General features: G+C 34.8%; 1 protein-coding gene across 1 annotated transcript in view; it reads left to right on the forward strand.

The window, feature by feature from the left end:
- Window positions 1–19,255, forward strand: part of ERBB4 (erb-b2 receptor tyrosine kinase 4) — a 722,586-nt gene that overhangs the window by 443,685 nt on the left and 259,646 nt on the right. Inside the window, exon 15 of the mRNA XM_039252967.1 lies at window positions 18,041–18,173. Within this exon, the coding sequence (XP_039108898.1) occupies window positions 18,041–18,173 (133 nt within the window). The remainder of the gene's footprint in view (window positions 1–18,040; window positions 18,174–19,255) is intronic.

The following is a 19,255-nucleotide window of genomic DNA, read 5'->3' on the forward strand; positions in this document are numbered from 1 at the left end:
TTTTTTCTTTTTATGTTTATGATCCTGGCCTTGTCTTTGTCTTTTATTCCTAGTATTTTAAACACTAGTTTGAGGTAGCACTCTCCACAATAGCTAAAACATGGAAAGAGCCTAAGTGTCCATCAACAGATGAATGGATCAAGAAGATGTGGTTTATCTATACCATGGAATACTACATGACAATGAGAAACAATGAAATCTGGCCATGTGTAGCAACATGGATGGACCTTGAGGGTGTTATGCTGAGCGAAATAAGTCAGGCAGAGAAGGACAAATATCATATGTGTGCACGTATAGGAGGACTAGGAGGAACTTAACAGAGGACCAACCGGGAGAAGAAGGGGGGAAATGGTGGGGGAAAGGGAGAGAGGCAAACCATGAGAGACTCTTGAATGCTGACAAAAACTGAGGACTGATGGATGTGGGGGGGAGGAGGGATGGGCATGGAGGAGGGCACTTGTGGAGATGAGCACTGGGTGTTATGTGGAAACTAATTTGACAATAAACTATTTGTAAAAAAAAAAAAAATAAACACTAGTTTGAAATTTCTAATGCATCTAGAAGTTTTGGTGTAACATGACTTTTTAAAATAATTGATTAGGATACTGATCAAACATAATTTACTGAATAATTCTTCTCTCCATCACTGATCTTAGGTGTCTGTAATATATGTTTTTATTATTTTAGAGAAGTCAGGGGAGATGGGCAGAGGGAGAGGAGCAGAGGGAGAGAGACAATCTTAAGTAGGCTTCCACGTGGGCTCGATCTCACAACTCTGAAATCATGACCTGAGCTAAAATCAAGAGTCAGATACTCAAACAAACAACTGAGCCACCCAGGCGCCCTTGCAGTATTTCAGCTAAATAGCAAAACAGGGCCAGGCTCTATCTCTTGATCTATATAGTTAAATTTCATCTTTACTACTACCTTAGAAAGTATAATTATCCTTATTTTTAAGATGAATATACAGATGCTCATAAAGTTGAATAATATTCCCATTGTTTGGAACTGTTAAAAATCATATTCAGGATTTGAACCCAGCATCTTTCTAATTTCGGAATCTATGCTCTCCATTTCACCTTGATTATCCCCCAAATAAAGAGAAATAATTGACTTTCATAAGAAAACCTGAATTCCTGAAATGTACCCAATGCAGCGTAATGTTTAGGAGCACACTCTAGTACAAAATGGTCTGGGTTTTAATCCCAAGAAAACTATTTATTAGATGTTTGGTCTTTGGTAAGCTAAACATTTCTGAACCTCAGTTTTATCATTTGGATATGGAGTTATTAATAGTACTGACTTCACTGAATCCCTGGTTCAAAGCAAGTGCTATATATATGTGTTAGCTATTATTATACAATTATATTTTCTTATTAAATATTGATTATATAGTATATGCATACATACAAATATATAGTGTAAACAAAGAATATTTAAGTTTTTATTTAATGAAACATTTCTTCTTGGGGGAAAAATAAAGGAGGGAGAAGTATCAAGGTCCTTCTTTTTTTAGGCAGAAGAAAAATTCACATTATCAAGGTGGTGTGCAAGTGTGCAAGTAGCACATAAACCACTGGTAAATATGGAAGAAATAAGAGTGGCTATTACTAGAAGCCTAGATGTTGAGGAATTTAAAAATGACCTCTTGAGATCTTAAGTGGATTAAAAAATGTCTATGATAGAGACTCCTCTAAACAGTTTTCTCTTTACTCCTATAATTAAAACATTATAAAATCAGCTTTATATATTAGAGACTTTGTGATTTATAAAAATATCCACAAAATATTAATTTTAGTTTAGTGTTTCAAGAGGTAAATATTTGGTGATGAGGAGTGGATTTTTGGACAAAGAATATAAAAGGAATAGAAATTTCTACATTTATCTATGATTCTTCTTTACATTTATCTATGATTTTGATGTTCCTGAAATGTGATAGTTAAAAAATTATCTTCATTGGACTTGAATATAAAATATAAGGGAATAGTGAAACTAGAGTCAATTGTTACCTGAATGGCAACATTATCCAAATTTATGAGTCCCTGAATGTACAGAATTTAATCAGGGCAAAGAATTAATGAGTAAGGAATAAAGGGTATTTAACACTGGTGGAGAATAATACAATGTTTGCTTAACATATTATTTTGTTTTACCCTGGTGACAGTGACAATAACTACAAAATAGTAAGCATTTTAGGTTTTATAACATCATAAGTAATGTTGACTTTCTATAAAATCACAATTCCATTGGTGTCATCATCACCTCTAATGTAGTTGTATATTATAGAAAAATGAATTTCTATTATAAATTGAGGTTTACCTTGGTTTTGTCTAATGTTTATTTATTTTGAGAGGGGGGAGGGTAAGAGAGAGAGGGAGAGAGAGAATCCCAAACAGACTCTGTGATCAGCGCAGAGCGCTACCTATGCTGTGAGATCATGACCTGAGCTGAAGTCAAGAGCCACCCAGGTGCCCGGATGTTTACCTTGTTTTAAGAAAATTTTGCTATGATGGCAAATTTTCTTATTTTCTTTCAGTACCCTATTTTTGCCTTTCATTTGTGCACTCCAAGCCCAGCCCATACTATCTTGGGTAAATATACATTTCCCGGCCAAGGTGACCAGGTTGGAGAATTGTACTATGGGCATCACAGCCAATGTTCACTGGGAAATTAATCAAGCTTGCCACAGTTTTCAGTAAAACAGTGCAGTATAAAACTTACAGTGTGTAGCTTAGGACGTAGTGAAGTCATTGTTCTTCTAAGTAATCAGAAGAAAGAAAATCTTAATTGTACTTCTAAGATTTTTTTAAGTTACTAAAGAAATACATTAATACACTCTTCTTTGTAAAAAATGCAAATAAGAGTTTCTTATTGTATTTGAAATAGCACAATATCTAATTACTAACAATGCTATAAAATGTTCTTTGTGTTCTTATTAAAAGGGTAATACGCAGTTATAATTTCAAAAATGATGCTCCTTCTGTTTTGTAAACCAGAAATTCTGAAAGAATGGGAGGCCTCTGAACAACAAAAACCAGGATGACTGTGGGCTTCGGTGCTTATCACAGATGGCAACTGTGACTCACTGCTAGATCAGGAGCTGGGAAATTTTAAAGCAGCAGCTTTTAATTATTAAAAATGCAGAAGTCTGTACGTCAGTTTCCAGAGATTGTTGTTTAGATAATGTTGTGGCTTATACTGTATGTCCCCAAAAGATGTGTTAAAGTCCTAATTAGCCTGTGAATGTGGTCTTATTTGGAGATAGGGTCTTTGTAGATGTAATTAAGATGTTAATTAAAATGCAGTTATAAGGAAGTAGAATGGGACCTTAATCCAATATGACCCAAGTCCTTATAAGAAAAGGAGAGATGCAAAGATAGCCACAGTTAGGAGAACACCACACGCAGGCATATACATGCATTGAGAGGGAAAACTCCAAGTGATGGCAGAAGCTGACACTGCAGTTATCCATCTGTATGTCTAGGAACACCAAGGATTGCTTTCTGTCGACAGAAGCTAGGGAAGAGGCAAAGAACAGATTCTCCCTCTGAGCCCCCAAGAAGGAACCAGCCTGCCATCATTTTTGAAATCCGGGACCGTGGGAGAATAAATTTCTGTTATTTTAAGCCACTCATTTCGTGGCATTATGTTACACCAGCCCTACGAAGCAAACACATACAGTGGTTTGAGGCCCAGGATTCTGCATTTTTAACACATATCAGATCATTCTGTGTCTGGGGGAAATCATTTGAGAAACTACTCAGTCACACACCCCATCATTCTCCGTATTATTCTGTAGTGAGAAATATAATTAAAAACCTATTGTCCTGGTAATTCATTATTCTTGTGAGGGTTTATTTCCTCAAAAAGAATATATGGTAGGAAAATTCACAGTTGGGTAACTTAAAACTATATATTTAATAAAAATTTTGGGAGACAAAGATAAATAATGAACTTTAAAAAGCATCTTATGGTGTTCTTTTTTTTTTTCTCTTTAGTAAGATGATATGCTCAATAAAACAAGGGAATATTTAATAATAGTTTACAAACTAATTGAATAATTATAGTACAGTATATTGTACTATCAAATTTTATGTATTTGAGAATTTCAACAAAACACTTAGAAATTTATTTTACTTTTACAGTCAATGTGCCCTCTGAGAGGTACTTTATAATGTGCTCAGTGTTCTAAGAATGTCCAAAGACTTTCTAATATTTTGTCACTGTTGTAACTGCTGCCTGTTGTCTTTCCCATTAGAATTTCCTTCCCAGGTCCCATCAAGTCAGAGATATAGTAACTAGAACACTTAAGATTAAACAAAGTTTTGGGTCATGTCTGTTCAACCTATTCAATATGGTGAGTGGGTATGTCTTACCAATTATTCTCCCACTACTATTCCTCCTAACTTTTCTAGTTTTAACTCATTCTACAGTATTCTACTGCAATACAGTTTTATGATGACCCTCTTTCCAAGAGAACTTCTGAGCTCCAGAACTCTAAGAGACTAAATTTGTGGAGTTTAAGTGATTAAATTTTGTTATTTATTATAATAGCAAAAAGAAACTAATCCAGTGCTCTTTTAATGAAAAAAAGCCCAACTCAAATTATTTTAGGCAAAATAAGAAAGAGTATGTGGAAACCAAAAGAAACCAGGTCTAGTTATACTTATATTAGACAAAATAGAATTTAGGTAAAAAAAAAAAAATGCAGCAAGAGACAATGATCGTCATTATATAATGAAAGAGTGGTGAATTCACCTAGAGCATATAGCATTTGTAAATATATATGCAACCCACAAGAGAGCATCTGAACAGATCTGAAGGGAGCAATCACTAACAATATAATCATGGCAGGGGACTTTAATGCCCCCCTTCCAATGATCATCCATACAGAAACTAAAGACTTGAACTATAAAGAAATAAGGAAACATTGGACTTGAACTATACTTTAGACCTACTGGATCTAAAAGACATATACAGAACATTCCATCCAACAGCAGCATAATATATATCATTGTAAGCACGTATGGAATATTCGTCAGGATATGTGACATTTCAGATCACTAAACAAGTCTTAGAAAATTTTAAGACTAGTCATGCCAATTTATCTTTTATGACCATAATAGTATGTAACTAGGAATCAGTAACAGGAGGAAAGACGGAAAATCCACAAATATGTAGAAATTAAACAGCACGCTACTTAAAAACTGATTGGTTCTTAAATGATTAAAAGATAAATAAATAAATACCTTAAGCAAAAATGGAAACACACCATACTAAACTAACGCACCAAAACAAGTCGTAAGAGAGAAGTTTATAGCAATAAATACTTACACTTAAAAAAAGAAAGGAAAAGGAAGAACTCAAATAAAAACTTAATTTTATACCACAGGAGTTAAAAAGACAAGAAAAAACAAAGTCCAAAGTTGGCAGAAGGAAGGATATAATGGATCAGAATGGAAATACATGAAATAGAGAATAGAAAAACAATAGAAAGGATTAATGAAATGAGCAGTGTTTTTTTCTTAAGATAAACAAAAATTGGCAAACTTTTCAGCTACACTTACCAAGGTATAAAGAGAGAGGACTCAGATAATATTAGAAATGAAAGAGGAGACATTGCAACCGATGCCACAGAAATACAAAGGATCATTAAAATATTACAATGAACAATTATATGGCAACAAAGTAGGCAACATAGAAAAAAATGGACAAATTACTAAAACTGTACAACCTACCAAGTTTGAATCATGAAAAAAACATGATCTCAACAGTCATTTACAGAGATGGAATCAGTAATCAAAAACCTCCCAACATAGAAAAGCCCAGCTTTATTTATTATTTTATAGTTTTATTGGTGAGTTCTACCAAATGTTTAAAGAAGAGTTAATACCAATACTTTTCCAACTCTTCCAAAAAAATTATAGAGAAGGGCACACTCCCAAATTCATTTACAAGGCCAGCATTGTCTGGATACCAAAGCCAGATAAGGACACTATAAGAAAGGAAAATTACAAACTAATATCCTTGATAAATACAAATACAAAAATTCTCTAACAAATATCGGAAAACTTAACTTGGGAGCATCTGGGTGGCTCAGTTGGTTAAGTGTCCAACTTCAGCTCCGGTCATGATATCACAATTTCCAAACTCTATACCAAAATTCCAATGGCATTTTTTCCAGAAATAGAAAAAAATAATCCAGAATTCCTATGGAACTGCAAAAAATTCTGAATAGCCAAATCAGTCTTATGAAAGAGCAATGATAGAGGCTTCAGCTCTCCTGATTTAAACTATATTACAAAGCCATAGTAATTGAAACCGTGTGGTACTGGCACAAAAACATATACATAGACCAATGAAACAGAATCAAGAGCCCCAAATAAACCCATACATATATAGTCAATTAATATTTGATAAAGAGGCCAACAATATTCAATGAGGGAAAGAATAGTCTCTTTAATAAATGATGTTGGGAAAACTGAATATTCACATGCAAAAGAATGAAATAAGATGCCTATTTTATACTGCTTACAAAAATTAACTGATAATGCATTAAGGACTTAAACATAAGACCTGAAAACATTATATTCCTAGAAGAAAGCATAGGAGGTGATAAGCTCCTTTACAGTGGTCTTGGCACTGATTTTATGAGTATCATACCAAAAGCAGAAGCAATGAAAGCAAAAATAAAAAAGTGGGATTACATCAAAAATGGGAGAAAACATTTGCAAATCATGTATCTGATTAAGGTGTTAATATATAAATTATGTAAGAAACTCATACAACTCAACAGAAAGCTGTAAACTTTCCTATTTAAAATTGGGCAGAGGAGGGGCGCTTGTGTGGCTTAGTCAGTTGTGCGTCCAACTTCGGCTCAGGTCATGATCTCACAGTTTGTGGGTTCGAGCCCTGCATCAGGCTCTGTGCTGACAGCTAGCTCAGAGCCTGGAGCCTGTTCAGTTTGTGTCTCCCTCTCTCTCTGACCGTCCCCTGCTCACACACTCTCTCTCTCATAGAAATATATATGAGAAATAAATAAAAGTGGGGGGAAGAATTGAAGTGACATTTCTCCAAAAAAGGCGTACAAATGGCTAAGAAGGACATAAAAACAGGTGTTCAACATCACTAAGCATCATGGAAATGCAGATTGAAATCACAAATCACACATGCTAAAATAAGGCAAGTTACAACAAATTATGGTGAGGATGTGGAGAAAAGGAAACTGTTGTATAATAGGAAATTAAATTTGTGTGGCTACTATGGAAAACAGTATGGAGGTTCCTCAAAAATTAAAAAGAGAACTACCATATGATCCAGCATTCCCATTTTTAGGAATATATCCAAATAAAATCAAATCAAGATCTCAAAAAGATATCTGCATGCCTATGTCCACTGCAGTATTATTCAGGCATAAAAAATAATGAAATCTTACCATTTGCAATGATGTGGCTAGATCCAAAGAGTATTATGCTAAGCAAAACAAGTCAGTTAGAGACAGACAGATGCCATATGATATCACTCATTTGTGGAAGTTAAGAAACAAAACAAATGAATATGGTGGGCAGGAAGAGAGGCAAACCAGGAAACAAACTCTTCCCTACAGAGAACAAACTGAGGGTTGCTGGGGGGGAGGGGACAGGGAATGGGTTAAATAGGTGGTGGGGATTAAGGAGGGCACTTGTGATGAGCACCATATGTTGTATATAAGTGATGAATCACTAAATTCTACATCTGGAACTAACATGACACTGTGTGTTAACAAATTGGAATTTAAATAAAAATTTGGAGGAGGAAAAAAAACCCTTACTCTGCTGTTTAAAACCTTCCAACAGCGTCCCAAAACTCTTTGTACAAAGCAGAAAATCTTGTAAATGGCCTCTAGATCCCACATAATCTGGCCCTTGTATATCTCACTAGCTCGTCAGGTACCACTTGCCCACTCTGCTCATGTCCAGCCTATTCTCTAAAATCACTGATCTTATTCCCTGCTCAGTCTTTCTTGGCTGCAGTTGTGATTCTCAATTTCCTGCAGCCCTCTTTGCTTTAATAATTCCTATGTATCCTTCTCGTCTCAGTTTCTTATTCCTCCTTATGTGGGTAGACCTAATGTGACCTGCCAATTAGGTTACGACAAGTGCTATATTCTCTTAGTAAGTCCTCTCTCTCTCTCTCTCTCTCTCTCCCTTTCTCTTGGTCTTTCTGCCTGTCTCTCAATGATTATTTATCTAATGCTTGTCTCCTCAAATAGACTATACGCTGTAGATAAAAGAATATGTATTTTATTTCATGTTTTCATCATATCCTCATTTCTTAGCAGAGTCTAGCATAAAGTAAGTAGTTTAAAAGCAGATAGTTTTAGAAGTGAATGCATGAATATACTTGTTATATTTTCAAATTTCTTTTAAGTATATTTATTGAGGACTTAGTTTAGATAAGTAATCCTGCGAATATGCTAATATGAAGTCTACTCTTCATTACAACCCTGAAAGGGAGATATTATCATTCACTTTACAGATGAGGAACATGTAGATAATTGCCGGAAGCTACATGGCTAGGCATAGAGTAAAGATTTGAAACTATCCTGGTCTGATCACAAAACTGAGCTACTATAACTAAATCATGTATGTTAGCCTTAAAAAAAAGGATTAATGGTATCTGTTCAAATTTATTTCAAATACAAACTGTACCTCTCTATATAGTAAGTAATGCAAACAGCATAGATGGTTTTGTACAATGAAAGAAAATATATTTTTACTACATTTGTGCCTATACACAGGTATTCTATTTCAATATTTTGAGCTAATCTATTTACTTGAACAAATGCAGCACAATAGCAAGAACCATTATTTAAACTTGCATCTATTTTAATGAAAACAAGTTCAATACTCTATATAAAGGTTGAAATACTAGGCACATTATTATATCTCCACATTTTTAACACTCAGGTACAATTCAGATGAGATAAAGAAAAATCTATTTTACAGCTTCCAGAGAAAACACAGAGGAAGTTAAAGGTTGCCTAATAACTACATTTCTAAAATTTCTTTAGAGAGACTTGTAATGGCCTTTTGAACTTTAAGCCACTGAATAAGTCTTCTACTCCTTCCCCATGTGACTATCACTCTGGGAGGTCAGCAAACTGTTGAATTCTGGGTGCTGATCGAAAGTTCGTTTCTCTAAAGAATTTCAAAGAAGAAGCTTCCTTGGCCTTTTGTTCTATGCTGCATGAAGACACTTCTCTTTGTTTCACTCTGGAGAAAATGATCAACCCAGCCTTCAATACCATCATCTAGTGGTTTGGAAAAAAAGAAAAAAAAATGATTTGTTGTTTTCTGTTTGTTATCACTTTCCTCCAATAGATATCTTAGTGTTTTCTGGTCCAAAACTGTTCTGAAATTGAGGATCTAAAAATTGAAAGAAAGGGAGGCATTGGGTAGTCGAAAAGAAGGTAGGAGCTTCAGTGAAGCTAAAACTCTCCTCTCCTTATAATTCAAAGCATGCAACAGAAAATCAAAGCAGGCAGCTTTTACCCGTCCACATATTAAAGAGTCTATCTCTCTTGGGAGAAAAAAGGAGAAGGGACAAAAGTGTGAGGCTTTCAAACCTGAAAAAAAATGAGTAAAAGTTGGAGAAATAGATAAAAAGTTGATAAGATATCATGAAATTGACAGTAACTAGGGGGCACTAATGGCTTTGTCAACATTCTGAAGGAAGAAATCGAAAATGTATTTGAGAGACTTAGAAGTTGGCAAATTTTAAGCCTTGATTTTATTTCCTATCAGGATTTGAAAGTGATGAAAGCAGGGGCGCCTGGGTGGCTTGATTGGTTATTTGTCCAACTTCGGCTCAGATCATGATCTCACAGCTCGTGAGTTTGAGCTCCGAGTTGAGTGGGCTCTGTGCTGACAGCTTGGATCTTGGAGCCTGCTACAGATTCTGTGTCTCCCTCTCTCTCTGCCCATCCCCAGCTTGCATTCTGTCTCTGTTTCTCTCTCTCAAAAATAAGTAAACATTAAAAAGGAAAAAAAAGAAAGTGATGAAAGCAAAGAGCCAGATTCATGACAGTGCAATGTGATTTTCTATGTACTCTGCTTGAATTTACAAGTTGCTTTTATGATGCAACTTTTTTTCATATTTAGGATTTATTCAAATTCAAAGTATATTAGAATTGTATATAAATGTATACATGTTGCAGAATATGAAACTCTATTAATAACTTAAAATTGTTGAATGATTATAAAAATGGATATTATGACTTTATATTAGTTGATATCATAGATCTTTTGCTTCTTTATAACTCTATGAAATAGAATTTGATCTTACACATTTATGTTCAATGAGCTTAACTGAACCAGTTTTTAATCTCCTTACATATATATTAGTGCAAGTCACATATACGTGTAAGTTTCAGCCATATGAAACCTATGTAAAGAGTCCATTTCAACTGACATTTAATTTGTACAGTGAGAGAACCCTCTTACTCTGCATTATAAATAAGTAAGAAAGAAGGAACTCTTGCTATTAGTTCAAAATCAATATAACAGATAAACTGTCAGCCTTTTCCAAGTAGAACATAAAATCATTCAAGTTTTGAAGTTTTGAAGAGTATCCACATGATATGAAGAAAAAAAATACTTATAATATATGGTATTCAATTTAATTTTTATTACCTAGAGAAACCATAATTAAGCAAAGTCCACAAATTTTATGAGGTACCTAAAATAATAATATGTTTGAGAAGAGGGACAATATTAGCTACATAGGAAAACATTCTATTCAGTCTCTCTTCTTTCAGACTATTTTTAAAAATTACATTTATGTATTATTTAGAATTTTAACTATAAAGTAAATAAATTGAAACATAATAGAAGGAGATATACTTTTTAAAGTTTATTTATTTTGAGAGGGAGAGCTTCCACACACAAACAGCAGAGTGGCAGAGAGAGAAAGAGAGAGAGAATTCCAAGCAGGCTTCACACTATTGGCATGGAGCCCTAGGTGAGAATTAATCCCATGAATCATGAGATCATGACCTCGGCCAAAATTGAGTCAGATGCTCAATCAGCTGAGCCACCCAGATGCCCCAAAGGAGCTATACTTTTTAATAAGTTTTGTTGGTGCTTTGAAGCTGTTTTGGGCATTTTTGGAGGATTATTCTATGAAAACTTTTCTCTCTAAACAAGAAACAGCAAGTAATCCAGTGTTGAATTTTTTGAGGTAAACACATGATGGCCTTTTTTGGCCAATACATAATAGCAGGAATCAGATTTACCCTCCCTTATGAAACAGCCACAAGAAGAACAAAATGTATGAAATGACAGTTGGCAAGAGAGTAGATATCAAATGCTGAAGGAAAGCAATTCCTAAGAGTGTAGAAACAAATGAAGGGAGGCTGCTGATTGCTCTGACTAACTACCTTGAGAGAATTTTAGACCATAGCACCATCAGGAGGAACCCGGAAGAGTCCCAGAGACTGCTTGAGTTGAAGAGGCAGAGCTGAGACTCCAGGGAGACTAAGGCAGCTGGAGTACAGAGACAGATTGCCAAAGAGAGAGCAGCACCAGGGAAAACCACACTGCCAAGAAATATCAAAAGAAGTCCTTTAGTCAGGAGTAAGCAATATCAGATGAAAATATGGATCTACATATGGGAGAAAGAGCCCTACATGGATATATACATAGAATCTTTGTCTTATTATTTAATTCTCTTCAAAGAGCAATCTAATATTTAAACTAAAATAATGAGTATGTGGTGAATAACATAGAGAAAAGTATAATGTATGATGGTAATTTAAAGCTTAGGAATGGAGAAATGGATATATCCTATCTTAGGGTTCTTAGAACATACATTGAGTGTTAGAAAAATACTGAAATAGTGGTAGAAAATAATGAAAATAGACCACAGTAAATTAAAGATGTATACTAGGATTTGTACTTCTGGTAAGATGAATTCGGTGTACTTTTGCCTATTTCCTCTGGTAAGTACAGCTGAAAACCTTGGACATTATATATAAAAGAAACATAAGATTTGAAATTTGGGGAGAAGGTGGAAGACAGGTTTGGCAACTTGTAATCCAAGAAAAGACACAGATATGAGTCCCCTAGGTTTTCTTTTTGTCTCCTACATCCAAGATTTGGAGGTAAAGAAACTGACAACTCAGAAACACTAATAGATGCAGACCAAAAAAGCTTAAACAAAATCCTGTCTCTCACTCCAGAGGACCAGGAAATGGACTTACTAGCTGGATCAGAAATCTTTTATACAACAACCATTCTACTCTAGGCAAATACCACAGAAAGAAACCATGGCCCAATTTCACCCATACTTGGAAAGGAATGAGGAGTGAGGGCTTCTATACTCACCAGGCTAATACGAGGTGCCCCAAACTCCCTGGAATGTAGTGTCAGAGAAGGTGGGGTATGGAGCTGGGAATTTCATCTCCAGTTGTGGTAAAGAGAACAGGCAGGACTACACTGAAACCCATAGTCTGAAACTGTGGCCTGAGGCAACTTAGCCTCCCTGGGTATCTGCTCCTCTGTAAAATGAATAATTACGTCTACTTTGCATGATGGTTTAAAAGATTAGGGCACATATGTGAACAAAGAGTACCAAAAAAGGAAGAAGAAATGAAGGAAAGGAAAAGAAAGAAAGGATGGAAGGAAGGAAGGAAGGAAGGAAGGAAGGAAGGAAGGAAGGAAGGAAGGAAGGAAGAAACCAATGTGTCTTTCAGGAATATAGAAGCAAAACTCTGTAGCTAAGTAGAGCAAATAGTACTCAACAATCAACAATATATAAATTAGTTACACAGCATAACAAAACAGGGTTTATTCCAGGGATACAAGGCTGATTCAATATAGAAAATCAAACAGTGTAAAATATCATATTAATAGGCTAAAAAAGAAAAATCGCATGATCATATTAATGAATATAGAAAAAACCATTTGAAAAATTATTAAGAGAAATTATTTGGGACCTAGAGCTAGACAGAGAGAATTTAGAGTTGTCACAAAAAGTACAATCTATAAAAGGGAAAATTGATAAATTGAGTTTAAGGTTAAAAACAATTACTCTGAAAGGGATCTTATTGGGAATACCAAAGTGGAAGCTACAAATTGAAAGAAACTATATTTATTTTTATTTTTATTTATTTTATTTTTTAAGTAGTTTATTGTCAAGTTCCATATAAAACCCAGTGCTCATCCCCACAAGTGCCCTCCTCCATGCCCATCTCCCCCCTCCCCCCTGCACACCCATCAGTCCTCAGTTTGTTCTCAGCATTCAAGAGTCTCTCATGGTTTGCCTCTCTCTCTCTCCCCAACTAGTTCCCCCTTCTTCTCCCCCTTGGTCCTCCATTAAGTTCCTCCTAATCCTCCTATATGTGCAAATATATGATATTTGTCCTTCTCTGCCTGACTTATTTCGCTCAGCATCACACCCTCAAGGTCCATCTATGTTGCTACACATGGCCAGATTTCATTGTTTCTCATTGCCATGTAGTATTCCATCATATAGATAAACCACATCTTGATCCATTCATCAGCTGATGGACACTTAGGCTCTTTCCATGTTTTGGCTATTGTTGAGAGTGCTGCTATGAGCATTGGGGTACATGTGCCCCTATGCATCAGCACTCCTGTATCCCTTGGGTAAATTCCCAGCAGTGCTATTGCTAGGTCATAGGGGAGTTCCACTGTTGATTTTTTGAGGAACCTCCACACTGTTTTCCAGAGGGGCTGTACCAGTTTACATTCCTACCAACAGTGTAGTAGCGTGCCTGTTTCTCCACATCCTCGCCAGCATCTAGAGTTCTCTGATTTGCTCATTTTAGCCACTCTGACTGGTGTGAGGTGGTATCTCAGTGTGGTTTTGATTTGTTTTAAATCATATGGAGAGAGAAAGAGAGAGACAAGCTAGATGATTGATAGATAGATATAGACTACTTGATAGAATATATAAAGAACCCTCAACTTTCAACAATGAAAGTATATAATTAAAATGGACAAAGACAAGATACTTTTTACTGAGGAGGATATATGAATAGCAAAACTAAGTACACTAAAAGATGTCAATATTATTATCCATTTTATGGAAATTAAAATTAAACCCACAATGAGATATCACTATATACCTATCAGAATGGGTAGAACTGTTTTAGTGACAAAACCAAATGCTAGAGAAGATAACAGAGAAATGGGATCATTTCTAGACTCCTGATGAGAATGTAAAATGTTCAAGAAAACAGTTCAGCAGTTTCTCAAACACAACCTACCTAGAATTTCATAGCTAGGGAGGAGAAATCAATGCCTAGCTTCAAAATTTCAAAGGACAGTCTGACTCTCTTGTTAGGGGCTAGCACAGCTGGTGACTTAAAGTTGAAGCTAATGCTCATTGACCATTCTGAAAATCCAACGACCCATAAGAATTATGAAAAATCTACTGTGCCTGTGCTCTCTAAATGGAACAACAAAGCCTGGATGACAGCACATAGTGTTTTTAACAAATAGTGCTGGAAATATTGGATATATAAAAAAAAAAAAAAAAAAAAAAAAAGAATAGAACTTTATACAGTATCTGTGATGGTGAATTTTATGTATCAAATTGACTAGGTCATGGGGTTAATCATTATTTCTGGGTGTGTCTATGAGGGTGGTTTTTGGATGAGATTAGCATTTGAAATTGTAGACTGAATGAATCTACTGCAAAATAGATAGGCATCATCCAATTCACTGTAGGGCTGGATAGAGCATAAAGGTAGAAGGAAGAAATCACTCTCTAAGTATGACTTCTGAGCTAGGACACTGGTGTTCTCCCACCCTCAGGTGGCACTTAACACCATTTGTCCTAGTTCAAAGGCCTTTGGATTGAGACTGAAATTATACTATAGGCTTTCCTGGCCTTTCTACTTACAGGGAGCAAATGTTGTGACTTTTCAATCTCTAGAACTGTGTAAGCCAATTCCTTATGACAAATCATACATATCCTATTTATTTTGTTTCTCTGGAGAGCCTTGACTAATACAGCACCATTACATACAAACTAACTCAAAATGGATCATACACCTGAATGTAAAATCAATACCATACAACTTCTAAAAGAAAACATCATAGAAAACCTTTGCTACCTTCAATTAGACAAAGATTTCTTACACATGATGCTCAAAGCACAATTCATAGAAGAACAAAGTGATAAATTTGTAAAAGACAGTGCTAAAAGAATGAAAAAGACACGAATATATAAAGAACTCAATACTAAGTAGTATGAAAGCAATCAATCCAATACAAAGTGAGCTGAAGATTCAGTAGCACTTAACCAAATAGGATATATTGGACAGCAAATAAGCACATTAAAAGATGCTCAGTATCTTTAATCAATTTGAAAAGCAAATCAGAGCTTCAATGAGGGGTGCCTGGGTGGCTTAGACTGTTAAGTGACTGACTCTTGACTTCGGCTCAAGTCATAACCTCATGGTTGGTGAGTTCAAGCATGGAGCTCTTCACTCTGACAGGGTGGAGCCTACTTGGGATTTTCTGTCTCCCTCTCTCTCTGTCCCTCCCCTGCTCACTCTCTATCTGTCTCAAAATAAATAAATAAACACTAGAAAAAATTTTAAAAAGCTATAATGAAATATCACTACAAACCTTTTAGGAAGACTAAAATTAAACAGACTGACCATACCAAATATTGACAAAGATGTGGGGGAACTTTAATTTTTGACTTGAGTTCCCTGCTATTGAGAATGTAAGATAGTACTACTTTGCGAAGCAATTTGACTATTTTTTTAAAGTTAATCTCATATCTACCGAATTATCCAGCCATTTTACTCCTAGGGATTTATGGAAGGGAAATGAAAATATATGTCTATATAAAGATTTGTGCATGATTTTTATAGGAGCTTAATTTTAGTAGCACAAAATTGGAAACAGTCTAAATATGTAGCAATAGGTAAATGGTTTAACAAATATTGTATATACATACAAAAGAATATATTCAATTATAAAAATAAATGAATATTGATACAGCAACATGGATGGATTTCAAAATAATTATGCAGAAAGTATATAAGAGAGGCTATATATTATATGTTTATATTTATGTAAAATTCTAAGTGAAAAGTAATGGATATTAAACCAATGGTAATCTGAAAGGGATAGGGCAGGAGGAAGGGATTACATAAATCATGAGAACTCTTTGGGAATTAATGGACACATTCATTGCTCTAATTGTGTATATGGTTCACCATTACATGCACATGTCAAAGATCTAATTGTATACTTTATGTATGAGAAAGTGTATTGTATATAATATATTGTTCAATAAAATTGCTAAATACACACAGACACACAGACACAAACACACACACACACACACATACACAGTTTCTGTCTCAATGTTGGAAGAGATTATTCAATTAAGCAGTTAATAAGTAAAAAGACTTGCTAGTAGGTCTGATTCTGTCTTGAGAAAAAAAACTTCCATAGTTTTAACATAGCGGCCTCCTTAAAGCTGTAGGATATAAGAGAAAAAATACATGAATTGGGCTATTTTCTTTCAGTGTTTTAAAACTAGTCAGCATGGGGTGCCTGGGTGGCTCAGTCAGTTAAGTGTACGACTTCAGCTCACATCAGGGTCTCACAGTTAGTGAGTTTGAGCCCTGTGTCAGGCTCTGTGCTGACAGCTCAGAGCCTGGAGCCTGCTTCGAATTCTGTGTCTCCCTCTCTCCCTGCCTCTCCCTTACTCATGCTCTGTCTCTCTCTCAAAAATAAATAAACATAGAAAGAAGAAAGNCTCATGCTCTGTCTCTCTCTCAAAAATAAATAAACATAGAAAGAAGAAAGAAAGAAAGAAAGAAAGAAAGAAAGAAAGAAAGAAAGAAAGAAAGAAAGAAAGAAAGAAAGAAAGAAAGAAAGGAAACTAATCAGCATCATGGATGCTGGCAATTAACTTTCTCAAGCGTATGTTAGAGAAGGTAACTTTCACAGATGTTTCTTGCTTATATTATACTCACCTATTCAAGGCTATCCCCACCCACTTCAGATGCTCTTGTCATGACAATTTACATCCCATAATAATTAAACTTGGCAACTACTGGGAAGATAACGATGTTTTTGATTTTTTTTAATCTTCTCGGAAATTCTTAATATTTATGAAAATATAGAGTTTTGTTTCAGATACCTCAAATCAACTTTTCAGACACTCAGAATAACATTTGAAGTCTCTATAGACCCTTCTTATTCAACACCTAGTATCCCTTAACTAAAATTATGTTACTCTGTATAGGTAATAATATACTGAATAAATGTTACTGAGTATAAAGGGAAAGAGAGATGGTAAACTTAAGTAGCAATTTTAAAACAGTCCCAAAATTCTTTGGCATCTTTCTCACCAATATTCACAGATAAAACTAAAGATGATTGTTATTACTTTATTTTCTATACCTCCTCATGAATGACCACTACAGTTTGTTTCATATATTTGCAAAACATTTTCCTCACATGTGCCACTTTGGCTAAAGATAAAGGCAAGCAGAGGCCTATAAAAAACTTATATTTTATTTCCAGTTCTTTCTTCCCTCTTACCTTAAAGGTATTTTCTTCTTTCTCTTTTTAAATTTTTAATACAAAGATTATTTGTTCTATTTCTTCATGAAGCTCTCATATGGAATTGAAGAAATTTTTGGTGTCTTAGTGGAGCAAACAGTTGGATTGAGAAAGGTGGTTTGTTTCTTACCTTAACTGGAAGATTAATTTCTTTCACCCTTCCTCCCTAGAATTTTGATGTAGACAATTGACATTTGGTCATTCTTATGAAAAATGTAGTGGCTCTGTACATACACAGTGATGGAGGCTCTGCAGTATGAAAGAAGGTGACAGTAGGGTGGGTCATGGTGACTGGGTAAGCAAACAAAGTTATCTGCCACAGATCTCTTTCAATCCCACTTCTTCAGAAACAGCACTACTTAGGAAGAGTCATATTAAAATGGTATGTTTTGACACAGCCTTCTGTTTAGTTTCTCCCTTGAATTTGGTGTGCTTTCTAGCTGCTGCAGGAATGGTGTGCAACCATCTGTGTTCAAGTGATGGCTGCTGGGGACCTGGCCCAGACCAATGCTTGTCCTGCCGTCGCTTCAGCAGAGGAAGGAGCTGCATAGAGTCTTGTAACCTCTACGATGGGTAAGGCATCTTACAATGTCTCCTTTACCTAAGCTTTAAGGTACTGACTGGTTCAGATCTTACAATGATAAGAAAATCGTAAAATTGCAGAACATGTGTGCTGGCCAAGATTTTTCTGGGAAATTCTTGTTGCATAAAGGTGACAACATACAGAATTGTTTTACGGGGAAAGGCTTTTATCTGAAAGAAGTCCAAATATATATTGACTATTATACACATTTTTAAAAAGTATACCAAAACTGACAATAAACTATTTGTAAAAAAAAAAAAAAAGTATACCAAAATAGATCATTCTTAATAAATTATAGCAGTTTATATAAACTTAAGCAAAATTGAAAAATATATTCTTATTTTCCTTCTGAAGGAGATTATTACAACTAATCTTTTCTTACAAGTGTTCCAATAATCTTTTTTATTCACATGCTTTCCTATTAGTTTTCATCTGGAATTACTATATACCTTTTGATTTTTTTCCCCCCATTCAAGTTATGTGTCTATTTGATTGTGTACTAGAAATAATGCATGTGTCTGCATCTCTGACAACCGCTTAACCCTGTAGAAAAATTGACTTTGTAGTTTCTAGTTGAAGAGGTTTTTGGAAGTGTTCTCCCACTTTTTAAAGATAATCTAAACAGTATTTTAAATCAAGTATTTTAAATTCCTTCTGGTGCTATAATCACATTGGCAACAATAAAACCTGGCATATATCTTGTTGCATGGCATTTCAAATACTCATAAAATCAGTTTATCATAACGTATCATTTCATGCATCACAGTTGTCCTTCATTAGTGTGATAATACACTTTTTAGTACTGTTGCTGATTTAAATTTTCTTACAGTGCTCACCGAAAGGATTTTCAACAGTTCTATAAAAAGTGCAGTTTGTAGTTCTTTATTTCATTTCTTCTTTTTCTTCATGAATTGTCCCATTTTATTTTGTTTTTTTACAGTTTCGAATTTTTATTGTTTTAAAATTCTACATGTTGTTTACAATGCAATATTATGGTATTTAAATGACCTCTAAATGGTTAATGTGCAGTACATTTGCTTTTTCTGAAATCAAACTATGAATTATGATTTCA

Source organism: Hyaena hyaena, unplaced genomic scaffold (genome assembly GCF_003009895.1).
Source record: "Hyaena hyaena isolate Hyena2069 unplaced genomic scaffold, ASM300989v1 scaffold_435, whole genome shotgun sequence".
Taxonomy (NCBI): Eukaryota; Metazoa; Chordata; class Mammalia; order Carnivora; family Hyaenidae; genus Hyaena; species Hyaena hyaena.